Below are 27,375 nucleotides of genomic sequence, written 5' to 3' on the forward strand. Positions count from 1 at the left end.
GCTCCTAAATCCAACAAGGCTAAGACTTTGTGATTTTTTGGTCTTAAACAAACTTCTATTGTAAAATAAGATGAAAGATCTGAAGAAAGAATAAGACCTTTATTAGATGTTACAAATGATTCTAACCACACGGTCCCTATCATAGCTAGAGTAACTCATTTTCTAATACATTGTCTTTTATGGCAATCATGCTTCTTATTACTGAAGCCATTGCATGTACTTTTTTGCATTATTTTTTTTGGACAATATTGAATAATATATTTAGCTTCTCCATAATATAAGTATAAGCCCTCTTGATGTTGTTGACTCTTTTCATGCTCTATGAGGGATTTAAAATGTACCATATCAATTTATATTAGTTCTAGCTTTGATAAATAAGTTTTTGAAGATTTAAGAGCTACCAACATTATTTGATTTGTTCTTCTCTGGCCATATCTTTGTTCTTGATATCTTTTAAATAATTGATTTCCACATACAATGGCTTGAGTAATAAATCGTTCTAAAGATTTTGTCTTTGGCATTGTCAGTAACAAGTCTTTCACATTATCCTTTAATCCATATCAAAATTGATTGATAAATGCTTTGTCATTCCACTCCATGTTACAAATAAGGTTTTGGAATTCAACAGCATATATGGTGGCTAAATGTGATCATTGCTATAAAGATAAGAGCTTAGTCTCTACTATTCTTATTTGATTACTTTGTCCAAATGTGGCCGTAACTACTTCTAAAATTGAATTCAAATCATAAAAGAGTCACAAATCTTTTTCTATTAAAGATATAAAATAAAAAAGAACACTTCTTAATAGTTATGCTCCTATGAATCCGACTTGAATAAATTTATTAGGATATTAGAAAGGATGCAATCTTAGATAAAGCTTGACTTGTTGCAAAAATCCTCAAAATTTTGATCTTATTCCATCAAACTTCTCAGGCATACTAATACTTGTCCCTCTCATGCTTTTAGAAGCAAAACTCTTTGGATTTGGTTGTGAGATCAATCTACTTGCTTTTTTTAACTATACAACTTTTTATTGCAAACTCTAAATTTTTTCCATAAGCGTAGGTATAGTACCTCCATGATTCATATTGGAAATACGTGAGATTTCTATTCTTAGAGTATTGACAAGCTCATGAAGATCTGCAATAGTTACAAATCTATTCTTACTTTTGCTAAGAATAACATCTATAATTTTTTCTTCCATAGACAACTCAAAAAAATTCAAAAAGTTAAATTAAAGGAAGGTAATCTACAACCTCTAGTAAAAATTTCTACAAAGAGAGATAATCCACTCTCTTTTAAGAAAAGATCAGTATTAGAAAATAAGATTTTTTGTTTAAAAGTGGATAGTCAGCAACCTTCAAAATATAATAATAGAAGTGGGATAATCTACTCACTTCTTAAACATTTAGATATAGTATGTTAGCAGTCTTGTCAAATTATCAAAGACATGAATCTCAAAGAAAGAAACTCCTCTGTACACTCTTGTATCACTAAAAGGAACTAGAAAGTTACTCAAAGATAATATAATATTGAATTAGGATGGCTATTACCAAAAACAATAAGACTAGAAAGTCTTCAAACATGACCAAGGATTAAAAAGGCCTTGATAAGAGTGAAAAAAGGCCTCATCCTTGCCTCCATATATATTTTTAATTAGGAGCTATGTGGCGATGTCCTATAGGACCTCCAAAATGTGTTGACTTTGTAAGACATGTATCTTAACTTACAAGACAAGTTTTCTATGTGTGTACCACATAGTTAGCTTGTTCTACAATTTACCAATATATATTTAACTTGTTGACCAAGTTTCCAACCTACCAATCAATTACAAACACATGTAAAGTCAAGTAATGTCTATGAAGCTTCTAAGAAGTTCATCTAAAAGGTCTTATGAAATTACCCTACTTTTATCTACTTTTACCTATTCCTACCTAACTATATAGATATTTACTAAAATACCAATGTATGTTTGTCATAGTACCTAGTCAGATATAGCTTCTATTCCTTTCTCTTGATAAAGTTTGGTTTTGTATTATTCTGTTTTATTCTATTCTATTATCTTTTGCTTTGTTATGGCTTTCATGTTTTATTTTTTTTAGTTCTATTCAATTTTGTTCTAATTTATGCTATCCTATACTGCTATGGATTGGAAAGATCTTAGATTTTAGAAATAATTTAGTCTCGTTTTACTTCTCTACTTTATGAACTTTGAATTTTAAACCTCTAAGCAACTATGGCTTTTGGAATTGTCTTGAAGCCAAAAAGACATGGAACTAAAATATTCCAATTATGAATAAATTAGTCAAAAGTCTTAAAAGGATTGGCCTTTGGTGAATCTTTTTATAGAAGTAATTTTTTTTATAAAAGAGATTCTCTCTAAATTCAAAGAATTCAAAACAAAATAGTCATTATTATGTAGAACTTTCTTATGGACAATACATAAGCATAGCAATTATCTATATTTTAATAAAGAGGTGTGGAATAATAATAAAGTAGATTTTGAAATTTAATCAATTTTAACAGATCATGGTAGTATTTAATAAAAATTAATAATAAATAAACTATATAAATAAATAGATAATAATAAAGTCCTATTTTGTTATTAGGATTGAACTTAGATACTTAAGTATATGATAGACACTAAGCACCTAAAAAAAAAAAGTATAGAACTTTCAATGTAGAATCATTGTATATACTAAATAAGACTCTGACATATAGAATCATGTAGTAATTCTAAATAGTAGTGTTTCATCCAATGTCTAATTCTTTGTATTTTAAGTCTTTAAATGCCTTGTACTTTACATACTTTAGTTAATGCATTAGATATAACTTGCTTTTGTTTAAAAATCAATAAAATAAAATATAAAATATAAATAAAATATAAAATATATAAATAATTTTTTAAGACCTTTCCATCAAATAAATATATAATTTAAAAAATATTTGAAGAATATTTTAGATATGTTGTTTTAAATGTTGGCATTGTATGTTAAAAAATAGTTGTAATTAAAAATATATTTAAGATATAGATTGATAATAAGTAGAATGGCAAAAAAGATAAGCCAAAAAATAATATTTAAGTTTTTTGCTTTTGTATAATTATTTTATACTTTATCATTTATTATGCAAGTACAAAAATAATTAATTATATATATGTGTGTGTGTGTGTGTGTGTGTATGTGTATGTGTATGTATTTTGTATTTATAAAATATGTTGGTACTATCTAAAATTGTATATAAAGCTATTAGTTCTACCAAGTAGTCTTATCTTTATTATTAAATCCAAAAGACTATTTGATATTTTTTTTATCTATAATTTCATATAAAAATTATTGTTATTTGAGGTTTTTTTTATTGTTATTGATTTAATATATTATACTTGAATTTTAGACTAGTTAATTATTAACTTACAAGTAGGGACAATAATACAACCTTATAATTTAAGCTTTATCAATCAACATTATTATAGTCTTATATATAGAGATAAATGATAAATAAGAAGATAGTAATGAAATTACAATCAATTTTAGATTGATATAATTTAAGTTTGTTTAATAATAGTCAATTGATTAGATATTATAACAAAATAGTGACCAATTTTGAAGATGTTTAATTATTTATTTTTGGTTGGATATAATAAATTATTATTATATATATTTAGGAATGATAAAGTAGACATTATTTATTAGAATTTATCTTGATCACTTTATAAAATCTTAATATGTTAAAATAAATAGTAGAAATATCATAAAGTATTATAAACAATAGACTTTGTTTTAATATTGTAGCTCAAATATATGCCATAGTCTAACATAGGATAATTGTATAGCAAAAAGAGTGTAGAAATCAATATTATTTTACTAATTGATGTTGATTCAACTAAATATTTTGGATATATTATTTTAAAATATATTTTGGATTGTGCTACAATAAATATATATATATATATATATAGAGAGAGAGAGAGAGAGAGAGAGAGAGAGAGAAAAGAAAGGATGTAATACAATGTGTGGTCATATACACCTATACACACATATCACATACTAAGATAATAAAACAAACAGATCCAATTGTACACAAGAAATAAATATTAAAGGTACAAACAAACCTCACCATGAGTAAAGATATTCTACAATGATTATTATAAAAACAAATCTTTAAAATAATAACAAAGATGATAAAGGAACTTCACAAGAAACTATCAAAACTTTAATCAGCTTAAACAAATATACGAGAAGAATGTTTGAATTCGTTCAAAACATAGAAAATGCAAAAAAGGGGAAAGTCCACGTAGGATGTGGAATGTTGGTGGAGCGAAGGCTTCATGCTGGAGTGAAGGGGAATGAGAGGAGCGCAGCACGAGAGATTCAACGCGGCACCGCCGCGGTGAGGTAGGTCACGAGCGGAGTCCGCGTCCACTCCGACGAACTGCTCCACCACGGAATGAATGCGAGGTAGTGAAAAGGGAGGACTGGGGGACTGGGGGCTGGATTGGACTGGGAAGCGATTGAGGTGGGGCATCTTTGACAAATCGCAGCGATGGACGGGGATCCGCAGGCTGTCTGTCCATGAGATGAAAGTAGCTGCTGGTGGGTGACGCTCGTGACGTTTAATTTTCTCATGCGCGTGATGGTTTGCAATGGTGACCTGGAGTCTCACACTAGAAAACGATTGATTAATCAACGCCTTGGTCTTTCACTCCCTCCCCCGTCTTTCACGCGCCTCCATTTGCTTCTTCATCTTCCTTCTTTCTCTTCTTCTTCTTCTTCTTCTTCTCTATCATCAGCATCATCATCTCCTTTGCAGATCCACATCCCTTCGCAGTCTCGCTCTCGGGTCGTCATCTTCATCGGGAGCGACAGTTTCGCCCAAACCTTTTTATCAGTTTGTGTGCCGTTATTCTAGACAGCTGCGGGATTTTGTCACATGTGGCGGCTCGCGGTAATGTGTTGGGCGGAGAGGGTATGGTATTTTGGATCTGCGAGTGGGATTTGTAGTTTTAGGGCTGGCAACTTCTGGGTGGTGATTGTGGCCTAGTATTCTGGGTGTGGTGGTTATTGGGGTGTAGGCTTGGTGGGGATCTGATCTGGTCCATGAAGTCCTGAGCACCTTATTTTGAGGAAGACGTCAGTTTTCGCCATCGCGTCGATGAATCGGTGTGCGCTGGTAGTAATTGGTTAATTTGTGGGTGAGTTTTGGTCCATGGCACCACAGCAGCCGTGATTTGGAGTTTTATTTATTTATTTATTTATTTATTTATTTTTCTTCTTCTTCCTCTTCTTCTTCTTCTTCTTCTCGTTTCCGTGTTAAGGAACATCATTGTTGATCTTTGGATTGTTTTCTTACCGACTCACACACTACACACGTGAGCGAATCCTGTGTTTCTCTTGCACTTTATGGTTTATAGTAAATGGTGTGGTCCTTGCACCTTGGGGTTTTGCAGGTTCTGATCATGTAGTCTCGTACTCCGCTTGTGGCCCGCGATGACTACACATTTTTACCGTTTGAAGTGGGTGCGTATACTCAACAATGTGGTCGATTTACCACATTGAGGCGCTGAGAGGGGAGTGCGCTAACAAGCTCGTCAGTTTATCACTTGCTATTATGTAGCTGACACTCTACTGTATGGTCCCCATGTTGGAGGCAGAATGGAAATGAAGAGAATGGGACTGGTTTCCGTTTAAGTATTAGAATATTCCATAGAGGCCATATTCGTGGTGCTGCGATTTCTTTTGACAAGGTTCTGGACCTCTGCCATTGAAGATCCTACGGAGCGCAGACACTGCGTCAGCTTCCGTAGAAAGAAATGCACTTTAATAATTTCTAGGGTAATTTCCGCTTATCTCGGCGAAGTAGAAAGTCACAAGACGAATTGGCAGCGTTAGAATGCGGGACATGTAGATCTTCTAACAAGAGTAGGGTCCTGTGAAGCCACATGTAGAATTTCAAGCACCTCGAATTTGAAGCATAGTCATCTGGAGGGTGAATCATTGTGTTCAAAATGGAGGCTGAGATTGAATGGTACGTAACCCGCCACATGGACCTGAACATGGAGATTCTTCTAGAATTTCCGGTGCGTGTTGCGGAGCTTGTACGCAAATTGGTGGAGGAAGCTGATTCTTTCCGACAGGAGTGTGCGGATCTTAGCAGCAAAGTGGAAAAGTTGATACAATTACTACGGGCAGCCGCTAGGAAAGTGGGGCTGTACGAGCGACCCACACGGCGAATAATGCTGGAAGTGATGAAGGCGTTGGAACGGGCTCTGGGGTTGGTGAAGAAGTGCAAGAGGGGTGGTATGCTCAAGAGGGTAATGACTATCACCACTACTGCAGATTTCAAAAAAGTGATTATGTATATGGACAGCGCGATAGGGGACATCACGTGGCTGTTGAACGTCTCCTCCACAGGGGATGAGCGCTCTGGCGCAGGATTGCCCCCCATCGCATCCACCGATCCCATGCTGGCACTTGTCTGGGAGCAAGTATCTATTGTGCATGCAGGAACACCAGAAGAGAAGGCAGAAGCAGCAGAGTATTTGGGGAACTTGGCCAGGGGTAACGAACGAAACACAAAGATCATAATTGAGGAAGGAGGGGCGGCGCCATTGCTGCGGTTGCTCAAAGAGGGCACGATTGCTGGTCAAGAAGGTGCTGCCACAACCTTGGGTTATTTGGCTGGGAACAAGGAACGAGTTCGGCAGTTACGTACCGACGGAGCTATCAGTGTCTTTGCGCACATTTTGAGCAGTCATGCGACGTCCATGAAAGTTCAGGTAACAGTTAGTCTCCTTTCTTGTCGCTTTCTTCTATGCACATAAGCAATAGAACCACAGGTGTATCATTCTCATTCCCATGCTCAGTATATTTGAACTCTAGGATGCATTACATAACTTCATCGGGATGAAAAGGATTTTCACAAACGTGTCCTTGTTGTTCCTTAAACCCAGTTAAAAGTTGCAGCAGCAGTTGCAAAGTTTGCTGAGCTGGATGATGAAGCACAAAGTGAGCTTGCCTCTCAGGGTGCGATCAGATTATTGGTGGCTCTTCTTGCCCATCAGACCAATACTGTTGAGGGCGCGGACAACCCAGTAAGCATTCACGCAGTTGTAAGGACAAGTATGAGCCAGCTGAAAAGTACTGCTATCAAGGGAAACAACTCCCAATACGACTCACGTGTACAACCTGTAGCAATGGCAGCCTCTTCAGTGATGGCTCGCATGAGAAGCGCTGCCCCACCCAGTATTGCAGAGAACCCTTCTTCTTCTAGCGCAAGAATGAATGTACCTCTGCGACAGAGTAGTCGAGCGCATCGAGATTTGGAGGACCCTGCTGTCAAGTTTCAGATCAAGGTGGAAGCTGCCAACGCACTTTGGAAACTCGCAGCAGGAAACATAAAAAATTGCAAGCTCATCACAGACACGTGTGCACTTCTGTGCTTCGCAAAGTTTATGAAACTGAGCGGAGGGGAATTGAAATATAATTCTGTTATGGCTGTTAAGGAAATCGCAGCTGCTGCAGAAAGGGACCCTGAGCTTCGTCGAGCCGCATTCAAGACCAACTCGCCATCAGCAAGAGCTGTTGTCGAACAGCTTTTGAAAGAGATTACAAACGAGAACGGAGAACCTGAACTCCAGGTACGCCCTCTGAGACTTCATGACTGCCCGGGATCACTTCTGCGTTAACTGAATTTCAATATCCGTATATGATCTTTTACAGAGTTGTATAGTTTCGTGAAGCAAAATTATTCTCGAAGTACACGAGAGAGAGAGAGAGAGAGAGAGAGAGAGAGCAACCGTATTACGTACTAATGAAATGTTTTTTCTGATTAGCACGTTCCAGTTTTAGCACTTTTTTGCTAGCAGACTCCGTAGTAAGAAGCTTTAAAATTATTTCAAAGCTGATTGGGATTCCTGGCTAACCTATTAATTAGCCCACAACAAAGTTGGTATTTACAAGAAGGTTGTGCATGGTTGCCAGGTAGCATGTTGTAAAGCTATAGGAAGTTTGGCAAGGATTTTTCCTTCACCTGCTGAGCTTCCTATTAGGGCGTTGACTTCAGCCTTAGCCAACCAGAACCAGGACGCCATTCAAGTTGCCACAGAAGCGGCCTCTGCATTGTCGAAGTTTGCGAGTGACGAGAACTACTTGCACTTGGAGCACTCAAAGAACATCATTCAAGAAGGAGCGGTGGAACACTTGGTTCTGTTGGCATTGAATTTTGGGTACTCAGAATCACAACTCTCTGCGATTGAACTTCTTTGTTATCTATCATTGAATGTCCCTGATAGTGAATCATTAGCGAGCGCGAACATTATCCACGTCTTGAAATCTACTGTGCACGCCAACCAGTTGTCTCAGTTATTTGCGAAACATGAGAATGCTCGACCATTGATCATGGATGCCATCGCAAAGCTGGAGTTTTGGCAGCTTCGAAGCTCCAGTTTTACTGTAGACATAGGGCATGACAGGTCCGACTACATGGACGAGTAACCTCCGAAACCCTCGTCTGTTCTTTCACTAAAGACGAACATCCTCTGGGAAAAGAAAAGAATTTATTGTATTCCTATGCGTCGAGGCTTCGCTTGAAATTCTTTGAGACTGTGCGCTCTTGCTCAAGTGTTTTCGACACTGTAGCATATGCCGAGGCTGTTGCAGGTTCTTTTGCTTGTAGACCATGTATTACAGTCACGACTTTTCTTTTTCTCTTTCATTTTTTCTGTATAGGCAGGATAGCACCCCAGGTCAAACTCCGATTTGGGTTTGGTATGGAGTAGTAGACAAGGTCAGGGGCTTGAGGTTATTCTTACTGAGAGAGAACATCATTCCACCTTACTAGGAGTTCATGAAGTGAGATGGATGGCTACATTTGCCAGCTATATTTAATGTCTTTAACCTGTGTCAACTGGAGTGCGTCCACTTTGAATTCCTAGCTCCACAGCAATTTATTTCAGCTTAAATATGATGGAATGTTGAGGCTCTGTTTTATTTTGCTTTTTCCGGTGGATACCCATGTTGTTCCATTTGCTGTGCCATCCCGACGTGGTGAACCTTCACGCTTTTGCGCATGATCATCGTTGCTGCACCCAGCCCTGATCTCTGCTGAAATGCGCTCTCCATCTCACCCTCCAACATTTGATGTTCAGTGCATTGTCGAAGCCAATGGTATACTAATCTCATCCATGTGGCAATATGACGATTCTTGAGTTTGTGGTCAGAGATTCATTTCCTCAGAGCATGATAGTAAATGGTGAAACACTGATTCTTCGATTCCGCAAACTAAGTGCAAGACTGGCAAACGACTCAATTATGCGTTTGGTATGGTATCAAATTGTGTGTTTTTTTACTTGTACGCAAGTAATAATCAAATAACAGAATGAATGAATAAAATTAACAATTGTAACCAAAGAGTACAAATATAGGTTTGAAAACTTAGGTTACAAATTTAGGTTTTTTATGACCTTTGTGTTTCCCTTTGCCTCTTCTTTTTCATTGTCGCTTTTCCTACTTTTTTCCCTTGTTATCATTAACAGTATTTTCTATTTGGCTTTTATATATAACTTTCCTATTTGCCTTTTGCAATTGTGAGATCATTTATTTCCTTAATTCATAATACTTAGACCTCTTTTCAATACAAATGTTGTAGTACTTCCCAACACAAAGAGTAGTTGGATCACAACTACAAAAACATTTAGGCACAATAATTCATTCTTCAGTGGTTTAGTTTAATTTAGTTTTTGTCTCTCTCCATTGTTTATCTTATGGAAGTATTTCAGCCGTTGTCCAAGTTTAGGGACTTCATTATGATTATTATTATTTTAAAATTAAATACAATTTTGAAAGCCAATATTAATAGAATTGCCTGCATGGTTAAGAAAAACATATTCATTCATGGACATTGGTCAAACCCTAAAGCTAATAACAAATAACATGGAATGTGATTATGGATGTGGGTGAAATACATTCATCTCATTCTCGTTCATCCCGATAATGGAACCACGTGAGCAGAATCACGACCCTTCGCGGTTGGAATCTCACCCTCGGCGTGAGAATTATACAGATAGTACATGGTCATGGTATAGATATGTATTGGTATCATATACGAAATTACGTACACAAAGGAATACCCCACCGGAGCTAAGCGCGGCAGCATTGTAGGCGCGACACTGCGTGCTCGAGACCGACCCTCTTCGAGCTTTTGTATTCGTTTTGTGATTGTCACAAGGTCTCGCTGAAACCGAGCGGTCAAGTGTCCTCGTCGATGCAATGCACCCCGTGGATGTGAGTTATTTTCGGTTCTTCAGCAATGGCGTCTTTTCTAGACCAATGTGAGACAAAATGGTGCTCTATGGCTTCAGGGCCGAGGGATTGCGTTTCTCAAGCCTCTTTCGGACTTGGGAGGGGGACCTAGGGTTGCTTGTTCTGTGAGGTGGAATGACGATCGGGTGCGTGCTTAATAGTGGAGCAAATTTTGTGAACGGGTCTTGTGAGTTTGTCGGTTTCTAGGGGCCAGTAGTTTTTTAATTTTTTTTTGTTGTAAATTGTTTTTTGGGGATTGTGACGATGATGAAGAGATCCCTATCTGTCGTGTGGAACTTTTTGAAGTTTAAATAATGTGGAGTGGGTGAGAGGTTTAGAAATATCAGGAATTGCATTATCAGAGAGATTTTCAAGCAGCAGTCAGTTTGCGCAGAGATTAAGTTATGGTGTTTCAGAGGCTACATTTTTCCATAGAGACAGGGTTGTGGTGTGAAGTCGTCGCGAGAAGGGGAGTATTGGTAGTATTGTAAAATAAGATTTTTAGTACGATTTTATTTATTTATTTATTTAATGTTTTAATGTCTTTTATTTGTAACATTATAACTATTTTTTGATTTATTTTTGGGAGTGATTTCTCATGGCGTTTAAGTGCGAGATCTCATTCTTTTATCATATCGACTGTCCTCTTTCTGGGGAAAGTCTTTTACAGTCGTACATTGGTTCCAGTTGTGGAATTGCGGCATCTTCTAGCTCAACGATGTTGCCTTCTGCCTGAGCTACAGTGAGGTATTTTTCTAATCAATTCTTTTAGCTTCGTTCGATGTCTACCGTCATCTGTAACTTAGTTCATGGAGGTGATTTTCTGCGACTCTAAGGAAAGGAATTCACCTATGTCAGAGCTTTGGTGTTTTTTGTAACGTAGGCTCATGAAAAGTATGGGAATATTTCGTGCTAGTATTCAGCTTCATTTTTATTTTATTTATTTATTTATTTATTTGTTAGCTAGTCATGTGCGCAGTTAGGACACCAGAGGATTCCAGATTTGCGTTCATGATGCTTAAGGATATGGTTTAAGTGACTCTTACATTGATTTGAAAATTTTATGAAGACGGCACGCCTTGAACTTTCCGTGAGAACACCGAAGTTTACAATGGCTTCTTCAATGGGTTACAAACTTCCCAGGCGTTGGGAGATTTCAATGTGTATTTTAAATAGGTTGTATTCCCTCGGAGATTTATTTCTTGGCAACATTTTTGACTACGAAAGTGCAAGACTGAGTAAGTATTGAATGTGTCGAGATGTGCTTGAGAATAGTAACATATTTTGTTTATCATATTATTTTTCAATCGTGTGTCAGGTTTTTGGTTTGCAAGTATTGAAGGAATGGCTTGTGTGAAGCTGACAAAGAGACAAATTAGGTCATTTGCATCAACCAAGTGTTACTCTTCCTACGCTTGGAGCAACTCACACTGGTCGTTGCGCTGTCGTACGTGAAGAGAATGTCCAGTCTTTGTTTCAATTATCATCTGCCCAGAAGCATGTGAATTGGGCCTAACATTCCAAAATGGACGGATCTAACGTTTCGACGATCGGCGACGGTTTACCCGCTGATACTGAGAGTAGTATCTCGAAACTTGAGGACATTCCTCAAGGGGGTCCCTTCAAAATTGGTCTAGGGAAAAAATTAGAAAGTCGTAGGAGCAGAGTGCAAAGGTTACCCCATGTAGGAGGGGGCAATGGTCGTACTTTTGATCTAGAGGACATAGCGTCAGGATCGAATGGCTCGCACGTCACTAGCACAGATAGGGCATGCCGGGTGACAGTGACCATAATTGCTGCAAAAGACTTGAAGAGAAGTACAATTGGACCCGAAGCAAGGGACCCTGTTTTCAAAGTGCGAGTGGAAGAAACAGTGAGAAAATCAAAAGACCTCAAGACTGGCGTCAATCAGGTACTAATGGATCTTTTAGCTGGACCCTGCTTGGTTTGGAAACATATTATGCCAACTTTTTGTCAGCACACAACAGAGGACATTGTTTGAGGGTTCTAGTTTGAGAAGAAAGAGAATCGATTCCTTTTCATCACAAGACATGTTTAGTGTTTGGATGTATTCTCAAAGGATACCGGTGGCAACTCCGTGGCCAAATTATTCCGGAATTGCTTTTGTGTATATTAACAGCAGTTTGTAATTCCCTGTGCTCAGCTTATCTAATGTTTTATGACTGTCTTTAGACAGGTATAATTCATTAATACGAAGGAACTCTGGTTGCTTTGTCTCCAGGATGGAACGCTGGATGTGAACCAGAGTTTTACATTTGATGTTAGAGAGTTAAAGAGTGCGCAAATAACGCTTCAAGTTGTGGCAAGAGGAGTGCTTGGCATTGAAGAAGCTCTTGGACACATCAATCCTTTGTGTGTACTTAATTTGCTTGAGGTAGAAATTTGGGTTCTCTACTATTTTTCTGTTTCATCCTTCCAACCGTTTATCCGTTGTCATCATGCTTACGAGCCCAAAGAAGGGTTCTGACTGCAAACACATTTACTTAAGTCTTCTGATAGCACAGGGGTATCTCTGATCCTTTACAACGGTGTACCCACTGACATTTGCACATATCAATTTTTTTTCGTGAAATAGTTTTCCCTTTTATTATTCTTTGTGTTTCTTTCGACAAAAATTTGTTAATATTTACGCTAGAACTTACATTATCAGGAGCAAGGTGGCCGAAAGGATGTGGAAGCGAAGTGGTATGATCTCTATTCCAAAAGCGCCAATAGAATCATGCCTGGGAAGCTCCACATGCAGATTATTGTTGGTATGGCAGATCCAGAGCAGACTATTTCAGCGTTTGTGGGCACCTGGAATGTTGGAAACGCTCGCCCTCCCCCAGATCTGTCTCCTTGGTTACCTACTGATGCCTTTTTCGAGATCGTTGCTATAGGCACTCAGGAATGTGACTACCAACCCCGTGCTCCATTCACCGAGTGCAGCAAGGATTGGATCCACACATTGAAATCGCACTTTGGTGAGCGCTATAAGCTTGTTCATGCAACATCACGTGGGCAGATGCGACTTGTGGTCCTTGTTCGAGATGATGCTGAAAAGGCAATTTCCGAAGTAGATAGTGATAGTGAAGCGACGGGGGTAGGCAATGTTATGGCCAATAAAGGAGGTGTTTGCATTGCGTTCAAATTCTGGGATACAGGTTTGTGTTTCGTGAATTGCCACTTAGCTGCTCATGTTGGACAGTGCGAGACACGCAACAGCAACTTTAGACAGATCGCAATGTCAATGCGGGTTGGGTTACAAAGTATGGACCTACTCAGTCAGTTTCACCATATATTTTGGCTCGGGGACCTCAATTACAGGCTGGACTTTGGGAATCTAGAGCCCCAAGGACTTACTCCTGATCGGACATTCTGGGCCACAATTGTGAAGCAAATTCATGCCAACAGATGGAAAGATCTTCTCAAGTACGATGAGTTACGGAAGGAGAGAGCTGCCTCACGCATCCTAGCTGGTTTCAAGGAAGGAGAAATAACATTCCCCCCTACTTTTAAAATGCAGAGGGATTACTTAGATCATTATGATCAGAAACGGATGCCTGCTTGGTGTGATCGGGTGTTATGGAAAACCTTGCAAGGATGTCACTCGTACCTCATTTCTTACTTTTCTGCGTCCAGCATCGTTACCAGTGATCACAAACCAGTAGGAGCAACGTACAAGTTGACATCATACGCATTACCTTCGTCTACGTTTGTTCCGGACGGTACTGATGAGGATGATAAGAGGTAGGTGGCATTTTCTCTAAAGAACTGATAGTTTTGCCGTCCACTGTTCGTGCTAGTTCTGTCTGCACTAAATGTAATACTTGGTGTTTGAATCTTTAATAGTCGGGACCCGACACCGAGTATTGATCATAGATGCTTACTTTAGTCCGTAATTATTCTGTGGAATTAGCGATCCCACAATCAACAAATTTTTCAGAAAAAAAGTTCGCTTGTGGCTGCTCCGCTTATATGTAACTTGCAGGCGTATCACGAGGGGCATGGTTATTTTGGTGTAAGAGTTAATCAATGTTGGGATCTCTTTCGGAACCTAAACCTTAGTTACCCACAGACGTAACCATTTTGGGAATTGACTTACTAGTTTACTGATTGATTTTCAGGTGGCATATACGGTTTACTTCTCTGCGAGCTAAGAAATTGCGTGCCTCTGACATAAATGGATTCTCAGATCCGTTTGTCTCGTTTGTGGGCCCCAATCTATTACAAGAATTTCATTCAAAAGTGAAACACCAAACTCTGAATCCTGTATGGAATCCGTTCCAGGAACTGCCTACACTGGTTTTGAGTACGTTCCCCCTGCAACGAGTGGACAAAGAGTACCTACTAGTACGTATTCTTGACCATGATTCAGACGAAGATGCACTAGGCTATGGAGTGATTCCCTTGGGTCAAGCCGTGGCCTGCTTCAAGAAAGGTTTCTTAGAGGTTGCACAATTTAAGGTTAATCTTACTCATCATGGTTTACCAGCGGGTACATTAGAAGGGGGCATGAAACTCACTTGGGAGAAAAACGCGATTAAGAAAAAAGATTATTCAGTAGACTTTTCTAGTCGAGGAACTAGTATCAGAGATTCTCTGAAAAAGAAAATATTTGTTAGAAGACCTAGCCCCAAATAGTAAAGGCCAAAGTTGCAATTTCTCTCTCCGCAACGTTCCCGTGACTTGCTCAGCAGTCTAAATGTGTGTAAACTTTTCTGTCAATCTTACGTTTGGAATTGGTTAACACTCAAGTGGTCAAGGAGCATGAACCTCAAATGAAGCAGCCACCCCAAGTTTTTCAGAATATTTTCAGCGTAACGAGGCAGTAAGTTTGGAGATAAAATCGATCTTTTGCAGATTTGGGTTGTAATGACAGTTCATTTGAAATTGACTATAAGATTATTAAGATGATTGGATCGCCTCTCCAAACTGTTGAGAACTGACCACTACAGGTGCACGCGTTTAGGTGGAGTGCATGCCGTGCTAAGACTGAGTGCAGGCACTAGGCGTTTGCCTTATCATTTTGAATTTGTTGGTCTAGGTTGGACTGCAGTGGCAAACGACCACATGCGCATTTATTAACAAGAAGTGTCTCAGCGTTCCTGTACAGCGCTGTCGCATACGTAAGATCCACAGAATGTACTGAGATCTAAAATTTCAGCCACTGGCGTTGAAATACTGCCTGGAAAAGGCGAATTGAAGAACGGAATAACTTTATTCTTCGAATCTTTCTTCAGTTATGGTATTGTTGTGCGACTGACAAGACTTTTATACTCTTTGAGAGTCTTTTCTTACGTCAGTTGCTCAAAGAGCGAAGTCCTGATGCAACCCAATGTCGTGTCCAAAAAACAAGCGTGCTATTTTGAAATGATAGGACCATCGAATCAGAGATTAGAGGGCCACAGATTTAAGTTCATTTAGATATCCAGCTCTATTTATGTCAAGTTTTTCTATAGCACATTTATATGCTGCTAAAGTTACAAGATTGAACTCCATTTCCTGCTGTTGGCAGATTTATAGTCGAAACAAAAGTAGCATTACCAAATATAAGCGGACACACCCTCCAGCTTGGGCTTTTCAGAATTGTCCAACATAAAGTCTCACTCTACTACAGGACTCTTGCCTGACAATGAAAATGAGATAATGTACTGCACTGCATTTATTCACGTGAACTTCAATGCCTATGTAACAAGATCTAGACAACTAATTCGACCTAGTCGAGCATGTTCCTAGCACACAACCCAACTATCAAAATAGTGATCGCTAGTTGGTACACTAGCAATTTTATGACTTATGATGAAAAATAAATAAATAAAAAAAAAACAAAGATCTATAAAACCATTACGAGTTATTATGATTGTGGTATTGAGAATGCTTCTAAAGGAATTGAACCAAGTATCAAAAATATATCTTTAGAAATATGCTAAAAAACTGTAAGAAGGACCATTAAGGTTGTTATATTGATGAAACAATCAAATACACACCAAATTGATAAACTAATAGGCACCTATAATTAATTAGTTAATTAACTTATTATTAATTTTGATGTTATAAAAATTCATAGAATAACACTATTTTTTTAAGATATAAATATTATAGTCCATAGTAAATAATATTAAATTCTTATAGTACCATATTCAATTCAAATAAGTACTAGGATCTTGACTTTACCTACAATAGTAGGTAGTATTAGTCATTAGAAACAAAGGAATCTATTATCTTTTACAATCATAAAAAATTGTCTTGAAAGTAATATTATTTCTTATATTCAATCTTGCACAAGAGCAAAAGATATATGAAATTAATTAATTGTAAGTCTTATTTTAAACATATAATTAAGTCACTTAGACATATCTTAGGAATAATCTTTATATAATAAAATTAAAAGAAACAAGATTGTGACTAATTAAATTTATTTTATTTAAAGTTCATTTATTTAGATACAACAAGATACATTGTTGCAAATAATAAAGCAATGTTAATCTTCATGGTTTGTTTCTTCACCATAGAACATTTAATAGTTTATTAAAAAGACTACTTAAAATCATAACATAAAATTTAATTATATATTTAGTTTATTTAAAAATAATACTCTTATAAAAATAAAAGTGTAACTTTTGAAAGCAACTTAGGAATTAATTTTATTTTTATTTTATTTTTTTAATAATTATAAGAAATCTTATATAAATGAAAGATTATACAAAAGAGAAATCTCTAAATCTCTTGAAAAAGAAATGCATCTTTTGACTAAACGAGTTGTTAGTAAAAAAAATATAGACACTTAATTAAAGACCATAAAGAAAGAATGGTTTTATAAAAGAAGAATATCAAGAAAAAAAATGAATACTATTATCAAATCAAATAGATTTTATATGGTGATAATGTTAATGTTAATGACACTACATCAAAATGATATATAGATAGTAGAACCACATAACATATGTGTTATAAGAATGACACATTTAAAAAAAAAAAAAAAAAAACAAACAATAAGAATAAGAATAAGAATAAATTTAAGAAATGATTCTACTTCATATAGAATCAAAGATTTTGGTGATAAATATAAGATTAATAAATAGTATGGAAAAATTCATTTTTATTGTTATTTTATTCCTAGACTTGTCAAGAATTTTTTCTTTGATCAAACAACTTTGCAAAGTAGGTGGTGAAAAAAGAATAAAATTTGTACACCTGAATTAAGTCAAAAAAATTGAACAAACAATAACCAGTTATAATATAAACTATAATTCATATGAATTCGATGTCATTAGTATATTTAACAAAATAATATATGTATATTATTTGTAATCAAATATATAAACCAAGTTGACATACTGCTGTTAAGACTAAGCCACATTAATAATCTTAGACTCAAATAAATACAGAAAATGTCCAAGAAAATAGATCATTTTAATAAAAAGTAAAATAAAATTTTAAAAATTATATAATATAAAAAATTTATATGAGATAAAAATTCCTAAAAGTGGTGCAAGGAAAGTCATCTAATTATTACAATTAGTATATTTGAATATATTTGGTTTTTTGCAAGTGATAGTGCATTTAGAATCTAAATACTTTACAGCTTTTATAGATGATTAGTGTAGATTTTTTTATTTTTATTGAATAAATAAGAATCAAAATTACTTGATAAATTTATCTAATGAAAAAAATTGTATTAAAAAATATTATTAAATTGAAATTATTAAAGATTTAATAGTAGAGGTGAATATTACTTTAAAGAATTTAAAGATTTTTTTTTTCAAGAAGCGGTTAAAAAGGACTGTATTTTAACTTATATACTACAACAAAATAATATATTTGAAAAAAAAAATTATAGTAGAAGCAATTTTGGCAAGTTAACTTTATTACAACCATGTATTTAAACCTTGATTTTAGGTACATAACATAACTTAGAAATGGATCAATTAAATATAATAACTACTTACTTTAATGGCTATATTGAAAAAGATATAATGTGTATGATTCTTTTAATTCCAACTTTGCTTGAGACTAAAACTCATGCTTTAATAAATTACTCTGATTTTTTTTAAATACTTTTTTATTTTTAAATAGTTTTTAAAATTGCATTTATGGATATTTTGTGATAAGTCTTGGAGTAGAAGATACATTAGAAAACTAGACTATCTTTTATCCAAGGTTCATCAAATTACAAAAAACTCTTTTAATACTATCTAAAAAAATTGAAACATATTTTAGTGGAGATTATTAATTACTTGAATAATCCGTATATGAAATTAAAAATATTTTCATTGAACAAAGTTCATGTTTACAATAAAGAAAAGAAAAGTAGAAAATGCAAGATTTGCATTGTAATTGAATATGAATATATGTACCAAAATGTTGCATGCAAAAATAACTACTACTACCAAAGCTGTCATCAAAGATTGTCATTATTGTTGCAACATCACCAATGTAACAAAATATTCAAAAAAGAAAAAGAAAAAGAGATAACAATAAATAAAGATTAAAATAAAACAGCTATAGTAATATAATAGTAGGAGTTTTGGGTATGTATACATGTATAAGTAGTTAATATATTAATAGTTGTATTTAAACACAAAAGAGTTGTAACATTATAATATAAGAGTTGTGACTATAATAGGTAGTATCATAATTAAGTTATATAAAAACAATGTCATAATAATATTTTTGATATTTTTGACATTACATGAGTAGATTTTGCTAGCTTTTGTAATTTAGATTATATTACATTATAAGTGTTGAAAGTAAATATTTTGAAGAGGCTTAGAATTGATATTACTATCATAATTTTTTGGTCATAGAATTCTATCAATTGATTATTTGCATTGCATTGACAACAACAATGTAGCATCTTTCACCACATATAATTGGTTTAGACCTGAAGATGGACAAAAAACAAAAGTAAATGGATTGGATTTTGTAAAATTTAAGGTTTAACACACTTAATTTAATGATTCTAAATTTTTTAAAATGTTAAAAGAAATTGATTTATATTATTATAATTATTTATTTTAAAAAATATAATAAAATAATAGTTTTTTTGATATGATTTAGATAATTTTTAATAAAAAAAAATTATATTTTATTCTTGATACATTAAACTTGAATATGATGTAGATTTTAAATATACAGTTTTAAAGAAGAATTTTTAATATACAATTTAATAAGATATATTATTCATTAGAAATATTTGACAAAAAAACATGTATAAATCTATAACCACTAAGAGCAAAGCTAAAACAATAAAACCTATTAAAGTTTTAAAATACATAGAGTTGAAAAATTAAACTTTTAAATCAATGAAACTATAAAAATATATAAATAAATAAATAAACTATGTGCATGTGTGTATAGATATGTATATGTATATACATATAAATCAAATCATCATTTTCTTTCCCAATCTTTAAATCCAAAATAAAATCACTTATATTTATACTTTACAAACAAACTCAAAGAAATATGTTCCATATTGATAAATAAATAGAAGAATCGCAATCATGACAACATAAATGAAATACATTGCAAGATCTACAAAATCTGACCTTCACTACTTTTTTGTTTTCTTATTTTTTTTCTCCTTCTGTTTTCTATACCCTTATTTGACAATACCACTATACTCCAAAAAACATTCTATCCACCTTTTGTTTTTGCCATCAAAAGTAGATATCAATTAATCCAAATTCAACTCAAACCACTAATAAATGCCAACAAATAATTACGCCAAGCAGATTGTCAATTCAACTACCACCTGTAATATCCTGCTCTCTTCTAATTAGAAACGAAACTAACCCACTGTTCAACAAATCATCATTAAAAAAAAACAAAAAACATAATAACCAAATAAAAACAAAAAGAAACATCTACGACGTATTTGAAACCCTAAAAGTCCCACCTTGACCCGCACTCAACAGCGAGTGGGTTGTGAGTGACTCGTAAGCACGTGAAAATGTGAGGAATTTGCATCCCCAGATGGCGAGTAATGCATGATTCATATGACGAGTTGCAGCGTTTCTCATGCGTCTGAGCATCGTGTCGTCATGCAAGAGGAGAGGAAAGTCCCCTTGAGCCATATTGCGATTGGAAGTGTTTAATTTGAGTATTGTTTTTGTGCGGTCTGGAGTCCGGCGTCTGCATTACTCATGACTCAGAATGCATGAGCGCCGTCGCCATGAGGGTAGAAATTCCAACCACGATGTGGTGGGCTTGCATAATGCGCCACTGCGAGCTTGTCGATCTGATTTGAGGGTGTTGCGCTTGGAGATCAGCACCACAGCCTGGCGTAACTGGAGGCATTCGCGTTGTGACCCTTCGTGCGTTTTAGTGCTTCTTCAGTAGCTTGCGCACAGCGAGAGTGTGGCGTTGCAACTGGAAAACGTCTCGATAGGGATCTGCTCCTCAGGTCGAACCAATTTGATTCTATTTCACTGACCTTTCATCTCCCGCTTGTCATCTTGAACCTTCGTGTATTTGTCTTCTGTTATTCGATTGCACGTGCCAGGCATCATAGATGCCGGGTTTGAATGAGGCTCTGCAGCGCGCTCTGCAGGTGGATCAACCTTATGGATACTAGAAGATGATAACTGACGCTTCGGTGTGAATGTTGCGATGCATAGATGGAGAGATGGTTTGAAATCGCGAGCTGCTTAGGTGCGGTTTTTTGAGGCACTTGGAGCAGCTTTGTCAAGTGGTTTTTATGCGCGTGGTCTTCTTAGGCTGGGGGCACAATGCTAGGACCAAATTCATTTTCGTCTCTGAAAGCAGTCGAAATCTTGGATGAAGGATTCAAAACTTTTGTGCGCTTTCAGAAAGTTGTGTTGGCAACCCTAATTTGCGGCTTTGGAAGTTTTCGCGATTGTTGCAGAAGTTTTTTACTAGTTATAGAGTTATCAGATCATCGAAAGGTGATGACTCTCCGATCGTTTCCAGGGAAAATAAGCTGAGCACGAGGGCTGGCATTTCCTTCTTTCGTAGAGAATTGGGATCCTCTTGTTTCGAAGGATCATTCATGATGTGAATTCCAGCATCCTGTCATTGCGAAACTCAGGCCTTCAGAATTGTCCTCGCTTGCATCAGCTTTACGAGCATTTACATTCCCAGATGAATAACTGCAGCTCTCATGTGAACATTAGCCGCAAGAGTTGCACCGATCATCTGCAGTGAGCCTTGTTATGACGTTCGTGGTAGCCTCGAATGAATAACCGCGTTCTTTGACCTAGTGGCTGAGATTTAATGGAAGTGGAACTGGAAAAGGAATTGCGAAGCTAAAGATGTGAAACTCTAAACAAGAGGCGCAGAAGAATTGTGTGCTCACCACTTGGATAGATGAGAAGATCGACGCAAGCTGTGACGCTGGGATTACTCCACTGGAGTCCGCAGCCTTGCAGAAACATGAGGGGATCAGCAGATGCTCCTGTGTCAAGGTCACTAAGGTTTTGCTCATTGTGATGAACAAAATCAGCAAAGGAAAGATTGTGAGAGCCCGTGTGTGTGAAGTCCGCAACGGAATGCTGGCCAAGAAGAAGCCCGATGTCGTTGATTCCGCGCGGCCGGAAACAAGATTGGGGTCGTAGCGATAACGACGAGGACGCAAGCACTGCATGCGACTGCGAAGCCGTGAAATTGAATCCTGAAATGTGGAGTTTACTACGTCAAGACATCGTAGATAGCATCTACGCTAGGGTCCTTTACGTGGATTTCTTCCGACTCAGATGCGTAGGACCTGGACAATCGGCAGGTACGATGACCTCCTGTACGCAATTCGCGTGGAAGATGGCCGAGTAAAAGTGAGTATCTTCAACCCCAGAACCAAAATCTGGAAGGACCTTCCCCCCTTGCCGAAACATGACATGTGTGTGCATTTGCACGGGGTGGTGAAGAAACATCACGAAGCGCTCGCTTTCAAGATCATTCCCCTGACCAGCTTATGTTTGTAATTTAGGCTTCATATTTTTTAATCAAGAATATCTAATCATGTTAGAAGTCTTGCTAGATTTTTCATGATTTTTTTTCAAAAATCAATGAAGTAGCTTAAAAGTTTTCACAAAAATTTTGATAAATTTTGCAACGTTTCTTTCACATCTTTGAAAATGATATTCTCGACTTTAATTTAATTTATGGCATTTTGGGTAAATAATCATATTTTTTACTTCTAATTTTTGTACTATTTATTCTTAATCTATTATGGCTTTTTGGCACAAAGTTTTTTATTTGTAAAATTGCATAAAAATTTAAGTTAATAATTAAAAAAAAATCAAACTAAAATATTACGATGTAAATATAAAAGAATTATAGGAGGAAAAAATAGACAAAAAATATTAACTTGAATTATCATCATTACCTTGTAAGATTGATAGCTTTTAATAATTAATATTTCTATTTTCTATGATGTTTATGTTTGTAAACTAATTCATACTATTTAGAGATGTTTTAAAAAATTATATATATATATATATATATATATATATGTGTATGTGTGTGTGTGTGTGTGTGAACCTATAAATACATAAAATTATACTTAAAATATTTTAAATTTAATATAATTAAATGTAATTTTATATTGGCATTAGACCAATTTATTCCAATTAATATTAATTTTAAGTAGCTCCTCTTTGGGCAAAAAAATAAATCTATAATTTTTATGCCAATTGAGAAAAAAACCTTAAATAAATAATATATTAATTATATACATCAAGTACTTATCTAGTATGATTATTTTAAAATAAAACTAAATGATTACTACTTTGGTTTTTTTAAAAAGTATATATATTTTTAGTCATATTCAGTAGTTAGCTACCAAATTTTTTATCTAAGTATCCTCAAAATGTCTAACCTTAATAGAAATTTGCTGTATTCTATATAATAAGATATTTAAGGTTGACAAAAGATATTTGACTTGGCCTATATTTAGAAGAAATAGTTATTGCTCATATATTTAGATTTTTTGTACTTTTAATTCTTTATTTCAGATATAATTTAGTTATTCTATCTATTGTAGTTATGCTTAATTGCCATAATTACATTTCTAATTAGAACATGTTAAAAAATTTATCTATTAATTATGTGCAACAAAATTAAAATTAATAATTGTAATTTTAGATCTTTTTTAGATTGATTAAATTAATATTGGAAAATTATGTTACTTATCTAAACTTTACATTCTAAATCATGTATTAAATTATTTTTTGGAAGTTTGATTTAATAATATCTACCATATACAAGAAGTTTTTTACATTAAAATTTCTTAATATATTGTAAATTTACAATTTGTAAATGAGGTCATTGATAGAATTTGTGGATATATATATATATATATATATATATACTTGTACTTTTTATAAAACTAAAACTAATGAATGTAATTTTATTTATATTTAAAGCAAAATTTTATTTTTAATACATATCATTATCTAAGAATTTTGTGATAAAATAACCTATTAAAATAATTTTAAAAATCCCATTTTTAAATTTGATATTCCTAAAATATTAAACATTATAAACTATTTTTATAATACAAGTTTGATTAGTAATATAAAATAGTCAATAGAATATTTTAACATTATTTTATTTAATAAACTTTATACAATAATAAATAGTATTTCTAATTATACTTTAAAAAAATTACTACCTTTGTTGTACCCACTTGTCTACCAAATATAAATATATAAATAAAATTTCAACCTGTAGTTATAGTATTAGAAATCAACTTTGAATCAGCAAAAATATTAGTCTTAACATAGTTATTGAGATGCAACCTTTATTTAAAGAATTTAAAACCATATTCTATAATAGTGATAACACAAATCAATAAATAAATCTCTAATGTGTCTATTGTAAGGATTTGTACACAATAAGTCAAGACTTTAAATTGTCAATATTTTCATTTCTGAAGATCCCTTGTTTTCTCCAATATTTCCATGGAGGCATTTCATCCTACAATACAAAAAGGGACCACCCAACATGTGTTTACCTTATTACATTGCTTTCTAATGAAACATGAGGATACAATCAACATATCCCATAATTTGACTTAAACAAAATCTTAAACTTTCATATGGATTAGGCGCTTGGAACTATGAATAATAAAGACTGTTTTAGTGTTGGTAGATGATGGTGCATATGTAGAAATTGCTTTACTGACACAGCTGCAGTTCATATCAAAACTGTTTCTCAAATCAGCCACTTCTGTTTTTTTTGTATCAGAATCATGTCCCAATTTCTTAAGGCAGCACAAATTCTGACCCTGCACCCACTTTTGTTGAATGTGTCATATCAAGAGTAGAAGCATACATCACCATTGGGATTATAGCAATTCTTGCCAGTTCTGTGCATTTGCAAGAATTTCATATGCTTTGAAATAGCAATAGACATGGATAGTCAAAAATACTATCTTAATACAACTTGGCAATTTTTTGAGTTAAATTTTATAGATTGTATTAATGCATGCATATATATATATATATATATATATATATTAATACACTAGTGGAAATCCATACCGTTGGAGAAAACAAACAAATAAATAAACTTTAATAAATGAAAAGAATATATGTTTGCATGTGTATATATATGAAATTGCTAAAGCAACAACTCCATGTTGTTAACATGACACCCTTTTGGATTCTCATGATTAATTGCGTGTAACTTCCATCCTTATTCTCAGTGCCCATCTCAATGTTTCTATCTTTGTTCTAAGTCTTTCATTTCCTATTTCCCATTCTATGTCTCTTGTTTCCCATTCCTAGCCCTGTCTTTTATAACAACCTCCTCCCTCCCCTCTCTTCACCTTGTTCTTAGCTTTGTTTCTTGTTCTTGGCAACTATCTCCCATTTTTGTTCCCATTTTATGAAAATTGATATACAACTTTCAAAGCAATTCATGTTTCTTTCTTGAAATATTAACCCTAAATTCCAAAACCTTAAGCCATGGATTTTATACATAATGTCTATTTCAAAAGACTTGCATATTTTAAATTTTAGTTGAATTTTTTTAGATTCTATAGGTACATAAAACAAAAACAAGTAATCTAATAGTATTCAAATTAAATCTAGGTGTATTCTTTTTTATTGCAATTAAAAGATTGCAATGCAACATGAATAACATTTTAGTCACAAAAAAATTTTATAAAAAAAAATCTTTGTTCAAGATTATTATTGCTGATTACAATGATGAGGAATAAAAAAAAGGGATGGGAGTTGGGAATGGAGATGAGGAGGTCAAGACGGAAGACAAGGGCTCAAAACAAGGAATTGGGGATCAACATGGGACAATGGATAGGGGTTGGAAATAAAGAACAACGAAGTTAGGATATAGAACATGAGCAAAATATAGAACATGGATGTTGGAACGGATGATATGAGCTAAGAATGAGAACGAGGGAGGTTGGAAATAGGAGACAAAGACTGAGAACAAAGAGAGGAGTTGGAGATAAAGAGGGAAGATGGGAGATAGACTAAATTAATCATTAATCATGAGAACCAAGGACGTGTTGTATTACCAACATAGGGGTGTTGCTTTAGCAACTCTTTATATATAATATTGCATCAAAATGATATTAAAAGAAGAATTCTTGAATTGTTGAGATTTTCATATATATATATATATATATATATATATATTATTAACACATTTCATTTTTTTAAATCTTGTTTTATTGAGATTGTGACTATAATTCATGAACTATCAGTGCAACACTGGTTATATTTGCAATGAAATTTCAGTTCTTTTTTGTTAAATCCAATGGTTTTAAAAAAAAAATTAAAAATGGTGATTTATATATATATATATATATATATATATATACACATAATGATATTCAAAAATAATGTTTGAAAACATATTATTGTCATTGGGAAGGTACAGACAACGCACTGCAAAGCTAAAAAAATTACACAATTGCATAATGCTGGTCACTCGCAACCCACATAGTTTGCTCAAATTGTGCTCGTTTTCTTCTCAATTTTCTCTCAATCCTTGCGCTTGTTCTGTGTGAAATCAGAACCCTTTCCTGTTGAATTTTTTTGTCAATTTCTCCCCGTTTGTAGTCACTTTAATAAATTCATTTAATTTTTTTGGGATTCTGCTTCGGTTTGGAATATAGTCGCGTGTGCGAATCTCCTCTCTAACTCAGTTCGATGTTGGTTCCAGCTTCAATTTTGCCTCGAAGAGATTATTGCAGATGGCTTTCAGTCGACTGTTGATAGTGCAGGCCCTTTGCTTCATCATAGGGGGCTTGATTTGGCAGCAGGGTCTCGTGGCACTTGTGAAAATTGAGTGGAGGAAGGGTGGATAGATTAGGATGGTGGATTAATACAGTTTGAGAATTTGGGGGTTTTTTTTGTGGCCTCGAATTTGGAAGATTGCATGAGGATTACAATGGAATCAACTTGTTTTTCTGCTGCAGCTTCCTGGTCTGCAGGACATCAACTGCAGAGGTTGTCGTTATTGGGAATTTATTCCATAATTCTTCGTGTTTTGGAAGAGAGGTACTTGCAAGCTTTGACTGGGTGCAATAACATTATTATTATTATTATTATTCTTGTGTACAAAACCAGTAATTTAGGTATGATTTTTAGTGGATTTGGCTTTGTTGGACAGACAAAATTCCATTGTGTTAAAGCTACATATGTTTAGTGTTCTTTTTAATCTTTCCTTCTAAAAACACCTTCTACAGTCAATCATGTTATCATAGCATCTCCTGAATAATTTAAATGGTTTTAAAAAAGAGTAAAAATGTTAAACCAATAATTTCATTTAATTTCCTAAAAAATATTGTGAATTGTATAGTTTAAAAAAAAAATAGTTAAATTTTATTACAAAAAACAACAAAAATAAAGGTTGTAGTTAAAAAACCTTAAATAAATACTTGTTTCATTAACTATCAAATGTCATAAGTATTTATATTATTTCAAAAAATAGAAGTAAGTAGAAGTAGATTAGATTGATGATATTTTTCTTGTTAATAATTGTAGAAACTTTCTAGATATAAGTTGAATCTATAAGTATTGTAAAATGTCCCACATAGCCATTTAATTTTATTCAAAATTTGTTAAATTTTGAGAAATTAGT

The 27,375-nt window shown here is 34.4% G+C and overlaps 2 protein-coding genes and 2 long non-coding RNA genes across 9 annotated transcripts; 3 read left to right on the forward strand and 1 right to left on the reverse strand.

Moving 5' to 3' along the window:
• Window positions 1-4,504: 4,504 nt before the first annotated feature.
• Window positions 4,505-8,905, forward strand: LOC112293537 (uncharacterized). Its single transcript, XM_024543077.3, has 4 exons — window positions 4,505-5,192; window positions 5,448-6,776; window positions 6,951-7,637; window positions 7,981-8,905. Exons 2-4 carry the CDS (start codon window positions 6,006-6,008, stop codon window positions 8,491-8,493), a joined length of 1,971 nt encoding a protein of 656 aa, XP_024398845.1. The 5' UTR covers window positions 4,505-5,192; window positions 5,448-6,005; the 3' UTR covers window positions 8,494-8,905.
• A 1,253-nt stretch (window positions 8,906-10,158) lies between these two features.
• LOC112293486 (uncharacterized) lies at window positions 10,159-15,051 on the forward strand. 6 transcript variants are annotated; one of them, XM_024543055.3, is made up of 6 exons: window positions 10,159-10,281; window positions 10,960-11,046; window positions 11,369-12,211; window positions 12,542-12,694; window positions 12,971-14,049; window positions 14,427-15,051. In XM_024543055.3, the coding sequence occupies exons 3-6, from the start codon at window positions 11,825-11,827 to the stop codon at window positions 14,941-14,943; spliced, it is 2,136 nt and encodes a 711-aa protein (XP_024398823.1). In that variant the 5' UTR covers window positions 10,159-10,281; window positions 10,960-11,046; window positions 11,369-11,824; the 3' UTR covers window positions 14,944-15,051. The 6 variants fall into 6 exon arrangements, with proteins under 6 accessions (XP_024398823.1, XP_024398832.1, XP_024398774.1 ...); XM_024543064.3 differs by having other exon boundaries at window positions 11,618-12,211; XM_024543006.3 differs by having other exon boundaries at window positions 10,168-10,445.
• A 5,184-nt stretch (window positions 15,052-20,235) lies between these two features.
• On the forward strand, window positions 20,236-22,463 carry LOC149989709 (uncharacterized). The gene is made up of 2 exons (XR_016498575.1): window positions 20,236-20,710; window positions 20,925-22,463. It is a non-coding gene; the product is annotated as an uncharacterized LOC149989709 (long non-coding RNA).
• Window positions 22,464-24,808: 2,345 nt separating this feature from the next.
• Window positions 24,809-26,827, reverse strand: LOC141045089 (uncharacterized). Its single transcript, XR_012217000.1, has 2 exons — window positions 26,179-26,827; window positions 24,809-25,224 (listed from the first exon to the last, which is right to left on the reverse strand). It is a non-coding gene; the product is annotated as an uncharacterized LOC141045089 (long non-coding RNA).
• Window positions 26,828-27,375: the final 548 nt, after the last annotated feature.

This window comes from Physcomitrium patens, chromosome 2 (genome assembly GCF_059467195.1).
Source record: "Physcomitrium patens ecotype Gransden chromosome 2, ASM5946719v1, whole genome shotgun sequence".
NCBI classification, from domain to species: Eukaryota; Viridiplantae; Streptophyta; class Bryopsida; order Funariales; family Funariaceae; genus Physcomitrium; species Physcomitrium patens.

Coding starts and splice junctions, on each gene's coding strand:
- LOC112293537 (XM_024543077.3), top strand. CDS start 6,006: ATGGAGGCTGAGATTGAATGGTACGTAACCCGCCACATGGACCTGAAC. Junction 6,777..6,950: donor CGACGTCCATGAAAGTTCAG/GTAACAGTTAGT, acceptor CCTTAAACCCAG/TTAAAAGTTGCAGCAGCAGT. Junction 7,638..7,980: donor ACGGAGAACCTGAACTCCAG/GTACGCCCTCTG, acceptor CATGGTTGCCAG/GTAGCATGTTGTAAAGCTAT.
- LOC112293486 (XM_024543055.3), top strand. CDS start 11,825: ATGGACGGATCTAACGTTTCGACGATCGGCGACGGTTTACCCGCTGAT. Junction 12,212..12,541: donor TCAAGACTGGCGTCAATCAG/GTACTAATGGAT, acceptor CTTTGTCTCCAG/GATGGAACGCTGGATGTGAA. Junction 14,050..14,426: donor ACTGATGAGGATGATAAGAG/GTAGGTGGCATT, acceptor ATTGATTTTCAG/GTGGCATATACGGTTTACTT.